Below are 15,189 nucleotides of genomic sequence, written 5' to 3'. Positions count from 1 at the left end.
AACTTAAACTTCCAAATGTGGCAGCCAATACACAGCTTTTAACCAATAGTTGTGTTACAGGCAGCAATGCTGAAGGTTTGGAAGTGGTGTGATTACATTTGTGGCAGAGGTGTAGAAAATAGAGGGAATGTCTGTAATATAACATGATTTAAAGGTCATATGCAAAAAAATGTGGTGTACATATGTGAAGAACAGTAAATCCGCTATTATTATGATTATTATTACTTATATTTTATTATAGTAACATATTATAGTTGCATGCTGATGGTGCTTTTCTTAGATCAAATAAACAGGACAGCGGTTTCAATTCATTGACTTTTTCAAATGTCCTGATTATTGAAAAGAAGATTCAGGAAGTGAAAGTAAAGAAAGGGAACAAAGAGGAAAAGTACAGATAGGAACACAAAAGCAGAGAAGTCATTTATTGAATAGTAGTAACTGACAAAAGTGCAAGAGCCATTGAGAATACAACAACCATAAACTTTACATGAAACAACAAAAGAATCCGTCAACACTTTACAATGAATTTTCCGCTCTTTCTTTCCATGTGCATGACAGAAAATACATATTTTTAAGAAATTGCACATATAATCATGACAAAAAAACTGCCCAGCAGTGCACTTTAAAAAAACATGACCAGCATTATCAAAATAATTCAGTCATCGATAAAATCTATCCCCCCACATTTATAGACAACTAAATGAGTCCAGCTCCAACAATAAAATGAAGATAGCGGCAAAAAAGCTATTTAAGATGAACCATCAATAAAATCTTAAAAACTATGAGTCCCATTAAAAAAACGTGTGTGCTTGGTTCCTGGTCAGTCCAGACATTCAGGAGAAAAAAAACAAAACACAGAGAGTGAGAGAGCGCAAGAGAGAAATGAGGTGGTCAGCAGAGAGATTGCTATACTGTTTTTGTGCAATACCAGCAGATCAGTCTTATAAACATAATACAGTAACTGCTGAGGCAATCATGAGGGCCCTGAAACATCTGAAAAGGTCTATCATTGAAACAATTTTAGTAATAAAGATGCTTTCATGTAGATCATGGTATATTAGCTAGACTATTACTAATGCAACTGAATCTACATTGAGAGTGTGTGTAAGCAAATGTAGCAAACAAACAAATCATTTCGATTTATAATGGAGAGCAATTGTCCGATTAATACACTTTAGAGGGAAAAAAAATCATGCAAAGAATATTTCAAAAATAATAAATGACTTCACTTGACAGCTCACAATATTTAAAATATATATATTTCAAATGAGGTGTTTACGTGGTAGCGACCAAAGCCTGTGTTTTAACCAGTTTGTGGCTATGACGTTTAGAGGTTACCACAGGTGACAGTTTGGAGAAACACAAGGAGCACCTTGAAGGGTAGAGGATGAGATAAGGAAGAGATGGAGAGAGAGGAGCGAGGGATGCTCTGAAGGAGGAGGAGGAATGTGATTCCTGCTTTCAGGAAGCACTGAAGCGTCTCTTCTGCTCACCTATTGGGTCCAGAAGCTCAGAGCGCAAACGGGCCCTTAACAGGCTGTAGAAAAGAGCCAAAGGTAGAGAGTGAGAAACAGAACAGAAGTCAGAACAATGTAGGCAGATTAGAGATAAGAAGAGAGGAAAAACAAGGGACAATATATGAAGCTTTAGGCAGTCAAGAAGACTACACGTTATAAAGACTGTATGATGACATCAGATCTCAGTGAGGATTGAAATAAACTGTACAAATATTATATATGACATGATGTGGTTATACACTATATAGGCAATATTTTCCTAGAAGAAACTGAAGTCATATGAAAGTTCAAATATATGTTTATCATCATGTGTGTTTTAAAATAATCAAGTCTGATTTATTCAAATAAGGCTACACTGTGCGTTTTAAAGGATTAGTCCACCATCTTAAAAAAATCCAAATAATCTACTCACCACCATGTCATTCAAAATGTTCATGTATCTCTTTGCTCAGTCGAGAAAAAATTATGTTTCTTGAGGAAAACATTCTAGGATTTTTCTAATTTTAATGGACTTTAATGGACCCCAACACTTAACAGTTTTAATGCAGTTTAAAATTACAGTTTCAAGGACTCTAAACGATCCCAAACGAGGCATAAGGGTCTTATCTAACAAAACGATTGTCATTTTTGGCAAGAAAATATGCACTTTTAAATCACAACTTCTCTTCTTCCTCCGGCTGTGTGACGAGCCAGCGCGATCTCACGTAATACGTCATCACATCAAGAGGTCACAGATGATGTATCGAAACTACGCCCCATTGTTTACAAGTGTGTTGTATGTCGAATGATACTAATAATGTCTTTGTGTCAGTTTATTGTTTAAAATGGTCCGCAAATGTGTGTCTCATATATGCAACACGTGACCTTTCCATGTCATAACGCAATTACGTGAAGTCGCGCTGGCTCGCCACACAGCCGGAGGAAGAAGAGAATTTGTGGTTTAAAAGTGCATATTTTTTATTTTTCTTGCCAAAAATGACAATCGTCTACCAGACTAGACCCTTCTGCCCCGCTTGGGATCGCCCAGAGTCCTTTGAAGCTGTGTTGAAACTGCAATTTGACTGCATCAAAACTGCCAAGTGCGGGGGTCCACTAAAGTCCACCAAAACGAGAAAAAAATCCTGGAATGTTTTCCCCAAAAAAACAACCTCTTCTCGACCGAACAAAGAAAGACATCAACACCCTGGATGACATGGTGGTGAGTAAATTATCTGGATTTTTTTAAGAAAATGGACTAATCCTTTAATGTACTCAGCAAACCCAGTCTTATGTAGTGTCATTATCATACTAATAAAACATCTTAATGGATTGCAAAATTTTGACTTTTAGATGTATGTTCAGATCCTCGCCACAGGGTGGCAGTAAATTGCAGCTATGAAAATATTGCAGGATTGAATGCTTTAAAGCCCTCAGAATGAGAAAACAGAGGAAATCAAGAAAATAAGAAAACTGACCCACTGAATCTATGACAGCAGAAACTTTATTTCAAAAGAAAAGTTAGACAAACAGAAACAGAAAAAGTAACAGCATGCAGACAAAGCTGAAAATTATATTTTACATGTATACCTAGAAATGTGATATAACCATTGTTTTTTATTAATCCTTGAATAAGTGAGTATAATGATGGGAAGACTAGTAATATAATGGTCTTTAAAATTACAGATGCACATTTGACACCTTTAACGCTGAAATATATATATAAAAAAAATATTAAAACACTTAACTATAAGAATTGTTTGGCTTGACAATCCCAACCATTTGATCATATACACTGAAAAAAATGATTTATTGAATTTAATAAATTTTTTAAGGTAAGTGGTTGCAATCAATTTATTTAAGCTACATTTAAACAAAAGTTTTATATTTTATTTTACGTTACTAATCTTTTTTGTTTAAATGTAGCTTAAATAAATTGATTGCAACCACTTACCTTAAAAATTGATTAAATTCAATGAATCATTTTTCAGTGTAGCCACACTGGCTCAACTATCTTGGCTGGCCAATGGAGACCAATCATTCTTTAAAGTATGTTTATTGATGCTACTGAAACAAAAATGACATACTTTAGCTTTAGGGAAATACTGTGTCCATTTCTCCTACAAAGGGACGTTTTTAAAGATAATGGCTACACCTGGTCATTTCTCACCTAGTCATTTAGTCTAGACCAGAGCTTGAAGATCACAAACTGTGGACTCTACTTAAAAAATAAACAAGGAGACCCTAAAATCATCAGCCTCTTTGTCACCTTTTCCCACACTTGGATGGGAATTGTTAGAGCCTTTAAAAATGTTTAGAAAAACTTAAATCCATTTTCTACACATACAGCATATACCACACTGTCAGGCATCTACTAGGAAAGCTGACTAAACTATTCATTATTAAAAAACAGCAAAACTATACAGCAGATACAGCAGTCTGTGGAAATATAGGCCTAACCACACAAAATTTATTTCTACAATGGAGACCAATAAAAAAAATTTCAACCTGTATAAGAGATGCAGTTCTGTGGTAATCTTAGGATTGTAAATGTGAAGTGACGGGCTGTGACAAAATATATCCGAGCAACACACCAGCAAGTTTCACTCTTTTTATGCGAAGTCAAGCGTAATGCAAAATAGTTAATATTGTGTGATACTTATGCTGACCATAACAGATAAGGTTGTATTAAAAGATTTTCTTTTAACAACACCAAGCGATCCACAACACAAATCTCATGCAAGATGCAATCCAATCTCATATTCATGCTGCAGCCAAGATTATATCATCAGTGTGAAAAGAAATTACAGTAAAATCAAACGGCCATGCTATATGAATACATTCACTCAAGAAATCAAGTGTTTTTTATATAAAAAGCCCCTGAATGGGGTGGGCCTGAAATGCATGATGCAAAGACAAGTATTGCAAAGACAAATCGGCACACATTCAGCGTGAGCATTCACAAAGAAATTCAAAAACAAGCAAGATGCAGTAGTGAAGTTATTAATAAAACAATAAGGCACAAATGCGACCCCGTCTGTGAAATCCAGGCTAAACTCTCATAATCTGGTTATGAGATAAGGAGCATATAAGGAGTCATAGCCAATCATTTTTTCTAAACACTGATTTCAATTTTTGACATGGCCTTAGTCAATAATATTAAATATATCAAGGTTATATATCACAGAGTGTTACTTTTATTACGTAGAATGATTTTGTGTAGAAAACAGTAAATAACAAAAATGACTTTTCACAGACAGGGACCACAGGGTCATAAATAAGCTGTAAGTGGACCTTGCTAGGATAGTGTTGCATGTGCCTACACTGTACAGTTTGGTTGTGTTACAGTGGCCAATCACAATAATGAACTTGCTCAAAAGAAGAAAGGATTAGTTTCTCTTTCCTATTATTTTTAATTAAGCTAAAACCCCTTTTGTGTTTTTATTTTTTTGCGGATTTCTGCATGTTTAAAGTACTCACTGTTTCTGCAGTAGGTTCTGTTGCTGCTGTCTGTATGACTCAATAGTTTGCTGAGGGAGAAACTGCATGAGTTCCAAAGACTCTTTGATTTTCACCAAAATCTCATAGATTTCACGGCCTTTAATCTGAAGCACAGAGAGGAAGAGAGAAATGGTAAGACTGCATGTCACACTTCTATGTTATACTGTATTTTTCGTTTTGAAAACCTTAGTAAATATTTTACTTGTTAAGGATATATATATATATATATATATATATATATATATATATATATATATATATATATATATATATATATATATATATGTATATATATTTATATATATATATATATTTATTATGCAATATTAAAATGACCTTAACCCCTTCAGACCTGATTTTCAAGTGTTTAAACAGAATCAAAACATGTGATGTCCATTCCAGTGGACACAGGGTCTGAAGGGGTTAATGCAGTGATTCCCAAACTGGGTGGCGTGAGATGGCATTTTATAAAATACATTCATTTTTTAAATTCTTAGAAAAATATAGCTACCAATCAACAGCACTACATTGTATAATGTAATATGTTTTGATTACTTAAAATTAAAATTTTATGTAATGAATTTTCTTTGGGGAAGGAATGCACAGGTTTGGGGGGTGGGTGGGGGATATACTCTTAAAAATTTTGAGAACCACTGCCTTAATGCATTATAACGGTATTCATAGTACCTTCTTAGTTATATTATTAAGAAAATGACATTAAGAAGGCGGCATTAAGAAAATGACTTGTCATGACCATAGGTGTATACTAAAGTATTTTAGTTACATTTTCCAAGCATCTGTGCTTTATCAGAGTGTTTGTCTTGGGAAAAAATGTACTTTACTTTACTAAAAAAATTCTACTATACATTCTAAAGCATATCATATTGTTTTTTCCTTTTTTTATTGCATATTAAAATTGATTTAATACCTAATTACATAATAATTGTGTACTTTTACTTTCTTGAGTAAAAGTACGAAAGTACTTTTTTACGTAAGTAAAAGTAAAAAAATGTACTAGATGTTTAATGTACTTAAATATTAAATATAAACCAAAAACTTGCAATTATGAAATGTAGTGGAGTAAAAATTATGATAATATGCTTTGAAATGTATGTTTTCCAACGAAAAACAGTAATAAAATACAAATAAATAAAAATTTACTTTTATGTAGAAAGTAAAAATAGTTAAGTAGTATACACCTCTGGTCATGACTAATACTATATACTTTAAATAGTACATATTGAATTATAAGATATTCAATTTGTTTGCCCTTGCAATTGTTTTGCAATGAATTATACTCTTTAATAATAATACCATGAAAAGGTATAATTTAGCATTTAATGAAATAAATGTGCTTATAATTTCTTATAAAAGCTTACACTGATTATAACACCTATTTAAAAAACATAAATAATACCTTTACATTTTTTTAAACATACTCCCTTTTGCTTAAAAGGCTTTTACCAATGGTAATGACTAACATATATTTGTTTGTAATTGATAATGAATTCTGTTCTGGTTTCCAGTCATGTGCTGGATTCCTGCAGATACTTACAGGCAGACAAAACACTTCCTCATCGGTGGATCTTCTCTTCTTGAGCGATGGGAGTTGAGAAAGGTGTGACGCCTGGCGGAAAGCTGTGGAGGAGAGACATGGAGGGCGTAAAACAGCAGCAGTAGATCTGAAGAGCACATACACAGAGCTAAAGCACAGAACAGAAGGAAAAGTTAAGGTGAAGGTTGAATGCAGTGTTCATATATACTGTATATATGTAAGAAATAGCAATTATATAAGATTAGGATAGTATAAACCACATGCTGCGTAGGTGAGAGAATTGTATGTACATGTCAAATGCAGTGCAAAGATGTGTGTCTCTAGATTTGTATGTGATTGTGTGTTAGTTCAAGCCCAGTCACCTGCTCCCAGCGTTACTTACGGCGCTTCGTACCCTCACTGCTCTTTGTTCCATCGCTGACGTGCTGTTTGCGGATGCTGTCCTCATCCGCTTTGCGGTCGCGTCCTGGACACGCGCAGATGCGGGCCTCAAAACACCGTCTGCCCAAAACCTGGCCACTGTAGAGAGAAATATCAATGTACCTACTTCCTAATTTATTAGATAATTCGTTTTAAATGTCTTATAATAACTCTTACTCTCTAGATTCCAAGGTGACGATGATGAGGATCGGCCGCCTGTTCATACCACCGACACAGCTAGAATTGCACATAAAATTGTACAGGATGGTTGTGAACTCTGTGCCCACCTGTTAACAGAACAGCTGTGTCATACACTATTGCCATTGGTTTCCATGGAGAATTGGTTGAAGATGAATAAGGCATGCATGGAGAACCAGGTTCAGGGAGTTACTTTGGAAAGCACAGGTGTAAGGGTGGGTGTGAGGCTTACCTGAGGGGGCTCGTAGGGCACCAGCACACTCTGACGCCCAGTAATGGAATCCTCCACGTACTGGGCATGACTGTTCCCCTCAACCCGAATCAGGTGACTGGGTGGAGCTATTTGGCCTATAAAATAAAAAGGTCAGGTAATCATCCAATCATGATAATTTAGGACAAGCTCAAGTAATACAAATGAATCACAGCATGCTTCTGCTTTTCATTGTTTATTGTACCAACCGTCATTGAACTCTCTGCTTAGTTCATGGTTCGGGCATCGTTTGACAACCTCGGTAACATGCTCGGCTTTCTTATAAACAGGCATGGCCCGTATGACTGCACCCTGGGGCGGGTTGGTGAGAACCTTGATTTGAATTGGACAGGTTTTGGCGATCTGACAGTACAACTTCTTCAGGTCTGTGGAGTACTTTAGGAAAAAAGAGATTTGATTAATAATCAATAAATACAAGTCAGAAATAGGGCAACTGTGCCTATAGACGGTTTCAGTAGTAACAACATAAACACGCGGCTTTCGTGGTCATCACGTAACTTCCGGTAAACTCAGCTTAGAAAGTCCTTTTAAAGTAGTTTATTTATATAACAAACAAAATAAACAACACGTAGATTACATAGGAACCCAAAACATTTGTTATTTTCAATGAGATATTTGTTTAAGAGATCAGTTTTAGCAACTAGTCAGACCATTAAACAAACAGAAACCGGAAGTAAATTTAGACCAGACGCTTATCGCGTCACTGCACGTGCGCCCGATGAAACGGTCTATATATTAATAATATGGCATATTTGCTCATCACAAAGCATTTGAAAAATGCAACTTTTGAGTTTTTGTAAAATTTGTATGATTGTTGTTCATGTCATTTTTTTTTAATGTTTAGGTCAATAAATAAAGAGGAGGACAGGGACCCCAAGTGCATGCATCAAATTAAGACTGGCTTTACACACTTACAAAAATATTAAAACTTTTTTGGCATGCTACATAAAATTATTTATCAGAACGTTATGCTCTTCTTTTTAATCAAGTTCTAATTTTTAATTTTAGCCAATTAATGCATTTTTGTTTGTTGCCTACTTTATTAATTTATTAAATAAATACTATTTTGTTAAAATTTTTTTAAGACCCATGGTTTAGATTTTTCCACTTCGAACTTAAATATTAAGGATAATATAAAAACGGTCAAACTTCTTTTTATTTCTTTTATCCAAACTGATGGAAACTTTAAAAAAAAAACAAGACACAAAAGATAAATAACTTTCTCTTCAACACAGGGAAAAACGATAAAACAGCTGCAGCTTGGCAATCCTTTAGTGAAGTAAGCGTCATATAAACATGTTGAAAGGGAAAAGCAGCTGGCTTTAGGCAACAGGACTTCTGGTATGAAGACCTTCAGAACTTTTTTTGACAAAGAAGTCCGATGTAACAATTAGACGCATGATGCGACCTTGACCTTTCTTTGTCTTGCCCTTTAGATGTCTTCAAATCCGCTTGTTTAACAATGTAGGACAATTAAATATCATGTAAATGGTTTTTAGCCACTGTCAATTGAATGCAATTGTTTATGTTGGAATACTTGTACGGGTGATTCTCATGAAACCATTGAAACACCACGGCACTAATGATTTTAGCTTTAAAATGTGTAATATAGTAACATTAAAAAGCATCAGAATTAACACAATACTGTGTTCTACCTTGCACAATGTGAGATTTCAACATAAGAATTTATAATTGGAAATTTTATCTCATTTTCTGCTGAAATTCTCATTACCGCAATGTGTCCGGCTGTGTTTGAACATGCGTTATGTTGTAATTTAATCAAATTAACACAAAAATATTAAGAAAAAAAATAAATGGATGTTTTGCTAGACTACTTTAGATGACAGAAAAAATATTTACTGAATATTCTTGTATAATAATAATGAAGAAAAATTAGGAAAATGATGTGTCCATGCCTGATGTTCTCATCCTCCGCAACACTTTTTGAGAACAGTTTAAGCACACATACAGAATTTTAATAAAGTTTGATTTTGAGTGACCAAGCACATGGACCAGTTACTTCAAGATGGCTACCAGGTAAGATCATTTTTTTACAGTTAATTTGAAATATTGTCTTGTCAGAATGCTTACACGACATTTTGATTATCATTACCGCAACAGATGCTTATTAAATGTTAATTTAATTAATAGAAGCATAATACTTTGATTTTAAATGCATGTGCAGAATCTCCAAATTATGTTCTTTCAGGTTTGTCATGTCATTTTGAAAACATGTCAGTGTTGATGTTTTCTGACTGTTGCGGTAATGAGATTTTTTAGGACTAATTTTTTAAATTATGTTACAAAAAGTGTTAAATGATAAGTAAAAGTTTTTAAATTAATGTTCCCATTTACTCCAGACTTTGTTTTTCAATGTCTGGTGGGAAAAAAAGTATATTTAAGCAATTTTTACATTTTCATGCTTGACATTTTTAAAACCAAGTTTTCGTGAGAATCACCCGTACAGAAAAATTAGTTTGGCTGTTGTAACTGTTAACTAATGAACAATAAATGTGTACAAAAATAAACAGGACCACTGAAGGTGAATCTAATGAAGAAATCTCAGCTACATTTCCCAACATTTTCTTTATCACCGATGACAGCCTGATGTATAGGGTGTCACTCACCACAAAAATCATAATTGCATCATACAGTGTCCTTGAGTCATACTCATCACCACAGGCTAATACTCAGGTGTTACTCATGTTTACCGCATCATCAGGTGTAAGATACCGTCTAACCGGACACAACAGGTCAGTGAGAAAGATCAACATGATGAAAGTCACACAAAGCAGGTGGCAAGTCACAAATACTCAGACACCATCTATGTTGCAACAATAACAATATGTCATTGATTTGGTAATTCTGGTTCCACACCATGTCTTTTCCAAGAAAAACAGAGCAAATAACTGTAAAGAAAACTTTTCTGTCAAGTTCCTTTGAAAAGGTGAAGAAAACGAAGACATAAAGAGCTGTGAATGTTGCCCGAGGCTGTTCTGAAGAACAATGCTACATAAAAATTTCCAACTTTTGATAAAAAGCGTTCCAATGAGAGGAGCCCTTCCCTAAGAATATTACACAACCATAACAAGAACAAACACACGTGCGTACAGAAATCCTGGCCATTTCCTCAAGAAGTTTGCATAACAGAAAGATGAGAAGGATTTATCTTCTCAAAAAACAAAAACAAAAAAAAAAAACGTAATACAATAACCCATACAGATTTTGTGCTTCCCTTATGTTTTTAATGATACAATGAAGCCATAGTACGAGACACAGGACACTTAAACATTGCTAACTATTAAATCCAAAAAATGTACAAAGGTACATCTCAACCGTCTTGGCTCACTTTAGCTCATGCTAAATCTGTGCCAGGGTGCTTTCACCAACACATGATGGAGGTGTTCTGTGCGTGAACTGAGGGCAGTGTTTTGAAAGGTGTACTATAAAAAAAGAAAGATGAGTAACTGTAATTGCCCCCCGCTCCCAATGTGATATGCTACTGAACGCTCCTGTCATTCAGTTAAATGAGGTGTGAGAAAGAGAAGAGGAGAAAGGGGGGAGAGAAAAGGAATGAGGATGGAAAGAAACGGCAGAATAAGTTACCAAGAGGAAGCCACAGAAGGAAACGGAGAAGAATAGGAAGGTGAAAGGGGAGAAAAGAGGTTGACAAAGATCAACTACGTATAGGCGCGATACATCCAATAGACTTGAAAGTGTCATGTGAGTACAATGATGGATTTTCTCCAACACCAAAGTGATCAGTAGCCATGAAAGCCAATGGATCAGTCAGAGACGCAAAAGCAAAACAAACGCGTGACGGATAAAAACGACACATATTTTCGACAAACTTTAGCACACAAACAAGCAGTCGTCGCACCAATTCTAGCCCTAAAGCAACACATTTTAAGAATGCAAATATGCCGTGTTTGCTTAGGGCCAACCATGAGCCGCTTCTTCTGCTGACGGTGAAACACACACACACACACACACACACACACACAACATGCACACAGAGAGGGTGCGGCCATACAGTGATCTGATGAATTAGAGGCATTGGCTTTTACACAGGGAGGGGCTCAGTGGTGTTAACATGTAATTATGTTCCAGTTATGGGCTACAATATGAATTACACAGCTTGGGACAAAAAGGTTAGAGTAACTTTTTGGGAAGAAAGGGAGGATTTGTAAGAGTGACAGTCTAGAATGGGCAGAACTCTATACTACAGTTTGGTAAACGGTTGGCTTGATAGATGTAAAGGAAGATACGGTTGCAGGCCTTTCGGGATGATAAGATCTTTTCTTTCTTGCAGACCACTTCTGCGTTTTACTTGTCTGAACTTAATCTTGATGTGCATTTATCATGTTTTAATTATATTACACTGTAAAAAGTGAAAAGTGGGATTAGCTTCAAAAAAGAGTGAAAATTATCAGTTGAAATAAATACTTTTTTTAGGTGTTACCAACTAAAGTATTTTTTATTAAAGTTTTTACAAAGTATGTAGGTGTCACCAAGCTTTGTCTTTCATGCTCTGTGGATTTATCTCAGCATGGAAAATGTTAGGAATAAATGGAAACTGTCATCCAATAATCCTCGTTTTATCTCTCAAAAACAGTGATGATGTGCACTAAAATAAACATTTCCAAATGCATCTCAGTACATGTGAAATGCAGAGATTTACACACACACACAGTAAAACCGCAGTCACACACGCCACACACACACACACGCAGTGCTGTACGTGTTGTGACAGGTTTGTAGCTGTAGTTTGTGTGTTTGAGCAGAACAGGGCTGCGGGCTAAGGCTGTATTCGTGTCTAAGCATGGCGGGGCGGGTTGGCCCAACGCTCTGGCGCCTCTGGTCTTGTCCCACCTCATACCTGACATGTACCGTCTTGCCTGTTGCTTCTCCCAAAACCTGTTTCATTGGAAAAGAAATGAATTTGTTTTTTGTCGTCTTGAGCAGTGGGAAAAAAATCACAACTTGCTTGCTGGAACGGTGCAAAAAAAAAAGAGTTGTACTTCAATCTAGTTTGAGCTCAAACATAAACAATAAAAGTGCAGATTTGATTAAAAACTCATTTTACAGGAAACTGCACATTGTTACAGATAAATAGTGGAGCTAGGAATCAAAACTGCGTCAGCAGCATACACGGTTGTTTGGCGGGAGGATATCCATTGCTTAAACAAAAAGCAAAGCTCTCATGCATGACAAACAACATCACTGTTGTTAATCCGCCATTCATTCCTCTTGCATTTAAGGTTCCAGCGATTCCATTATGAAACATTGACCCTTTTCAAAGCTTTTGTGCACAAACCCATGAAGTCAAGTTCTTCAATAACAAGTACGTCTGTTTAAACACGACTATTTCTCATTACTCTGTTTTTAAAACGAGATATCTTTGCAAGTAGCCCTCATTTAATTCATACTTTCTGTACTGATGTAAACAAATGCCTGCATGCTTCCCAGCACTAGTTAATGCCCTGTGATTAAATTATATGCTTTGGAAATGTGATCTTTCCCAGAGAAAGAGTGACAAGCTTTGGTGTAATTACACTGGATTTTCCCTCTTGAATGTTCGCCCCGAGTGCTGCCAAATTCTTTCCTCACAGCTTCCTTTATTTCTTAAGGTGTTTGGTGGCTGAAGGTGTCACACAAAAGCTGGGTTTTAAGGTCAGATCTAATGAACAGACATCGGACCTGAATGAGATTACGACTCTGCGAGCGATCTAAAGACGGCACGGATCTCCTCTTTGACTCAGTTGTCTCACGCATGCTCTCAAGGCACCTAAACGTGCATTGTTTACTTTGTTTTTTATTTGAACAATGAAATATTACGTATATGTGATATCTACACAAAACCTGTCAAGAGAAGTGGGATTTTTCCGAAACACCTTTCCTAGAAACCATTTCTTTATCGTCAAAATCTTTTCATGCCAGGATTTTTCAAAATAACCTCTCCCTCCTGTTCTTTCTTTTTTGCTTTCTTCTGCTTGCTCTAGGTTTTAGGGTTTTACGTGGCAGTGTCTGACGAGTCCCAACAAGCTACTTGACACAAACAAGTCTCAGCTCCATCTCACGAGGCGTGGGACGGGCCTGCAGATGTTCCAAGGACAAGTTGCATCTTGCCACCTTTCGCTGGAACATTCGTCTCTTTGAGAGCTTCTGCCCTCCCCCAACCTCTCTATTCTCTATCCTCGTTACATCTCCTTGTCCTGCGGCATTATGGGAGACGCAGTCGACAAGCTTTATTCATCGAGTGTGGAGCAGCCCCTTCGGCACTGCAGGGTTCAGGTGGAAGCCATGGAGTATTTACACAAGTATTATTGATCCATTCTTCTAATCCTTACCACTCTTTTGGAGACAACATCAACTTCTGGGTACTACTCCAGTGGTCACATTCCATTGGTCACAGCATACTATACAAGTAAAATGAAACTTTAGGTACTTAAAAGCGTTGTTGATAGGTTGACAGTGAAAACAACTGGAAGGATCTGCTCTAAAGTAACATCAAACAAATACCAATAGCCAGAATATGAACTGAAAATAATAGATAGTGATGAGTTTTTTGTAAAATTGTAAAAATGCAGTTTACATATGCTTTGTCTTATCATTGACATCAACAGAAAGAAATATGAGGATTGCAAAAGCATTCCTGTAAATGAGGAGTGGTAGGATGCAATGCCAGGAAATGATTGTGTGTGTGTGTGTGTCATTGAAGTCATATGCAGGATGAGATTGAGCGGTTTACAAAGTACATCTGTGGGATACAGGTGTTGCAAAAAAAAGAAAAATCCCAGAAGACAACAAACAGAATAATTGCCTGAGGCCAGACCCTAAGTTCAAACAGTGTGGCTTTGGCTTCATTAATGTATTTCATATGGAAATTTGGCTAAATGAAAATAAAACCAACCCTTCTTACATTGCACATGAAAATCCTCCAATGCAATTGTATTTTGAGCTCGTCACACAATGTTCACTAATCATGCACTGTGAGAAGCGGAAATATGAATAGGGATGTCTTAAAGGAGACTACCAGGGTGTGGTGTCTTTCTCACACCCAGAACTCTTCTGTAAGTACAGTCAGGTGTCTGACAACTGCTGTTGTGTTGGTGAAGGAGTAAAGATGACAAAGGCTGTTGTGGGAATAGGGTAAATGTCACAATCCCACACTGCACTGCAGCCAATGAGCACCGAGGGACTGTCTCACAAACCAATCTGAACAACTTGTTTACCCGAAGATGCAAGACGGCATTACCGCAACTGGCTGTAATTTTCCAAGACTGTAATCTGCCAAATTCAGAATTAATGAGACATTGCTGTTTAATGACTGGGATCAATTAGCATAAAATAATTATAGAGATCTCACAATGAAGATTATAATTAAATGGCATGAAAAACAAGGCTCAGGTTAACCTTGACATTGATTACATGTAATAACATTAACAAAAGGACATAACTGTACTTTAGTACATATTATTGGCATTTTAAAAACTTTTGTCCGACGAAAACTTTATTAGCTAACACAAGTAACCACCACTAGAGAGCAATGTTTTAGCGAAAGTCCATTTTTCATGACTGTATGTATCCATGTCACGATAACTAGACTAGCGGGTTTAGCCAGTTGACTGTCAGAAGGTGACATCTATATGGGTGACAAAACAAAACAAAGTGACAGTAATAACTAACGCAATGTTTACGGATGCTCATTGTTTCCGCTATGTGAATGCTGTATAGCGGTTTAAAAAAAC

The 15,189-nt window shown here is 36.1% G+C and overlaps 1 protein-coding gene across 14 annotated transcripts in view; it reads right to left on the bottom strand.

Moving 5' to 3' along the window:
- tp63 (tumor protein p63) overlaps positions 1-15,189 on the bottom strand; it is a 94,638-nt gene that overhangs the window by 3,670 nt on the left and 75,779 nt on the right. For 9 of the 14 annotated variants that reach the window (XM_073870164.1, XM_073870170.1, XM_073870169.1 and 6 more), the window contains 6 exons: positions 7,627-7,813; positions 7,400-7,515; positions 7,147-7,256; positions 6,932-7,068; positions 6,550-6,632; positions 4,974-5,098 (listed from right to left, as the gene is read on the bottom strand). In XM_073870164.1, coding sequence (XP_073726265.1) covers positions 4,974-5,098; positions 6,550-6,632; positions 6,932-7,068; positions 7,147-7,256; positions 7,400-7,515; positions 7,627-7,813 — 758 coding nt within the window. Of the gene's footprint in view, positions 1-407; positions 1,538-4,973; positions 5,099-6,549; positions 6,633-6,931; positions 7,069-7,146; positions 7,257-7,399; positions 7,516-7,626; positions 7,814-15,189 lie in introns of those variants that run through there. The other 5 variants (XM_073870160.1, XM_073870162.1, XM_073870167.1 and 2 more) reach the window with 2 other exon arrangements.

This window comes from Misgurnus anguillicaudatus, chromosome 8 (genome assembly GCF_027580225.2).
Source record: "Misgurnus anguillicaudatus chromosome 8, ASM2758022v2, whole genome shotgun sequence".
Classification (NCBI taxonomy): domain Eukaryota; kingdom Metazoa; phylum Chordata; class Actinopteri; order Cypriniformes; family Cobitidae; genus Misgurnus; species Misgurnus anguillicaudatus.
This window is presented reverse-complemented; position numbering and strand designations above follow the sequence as displayed.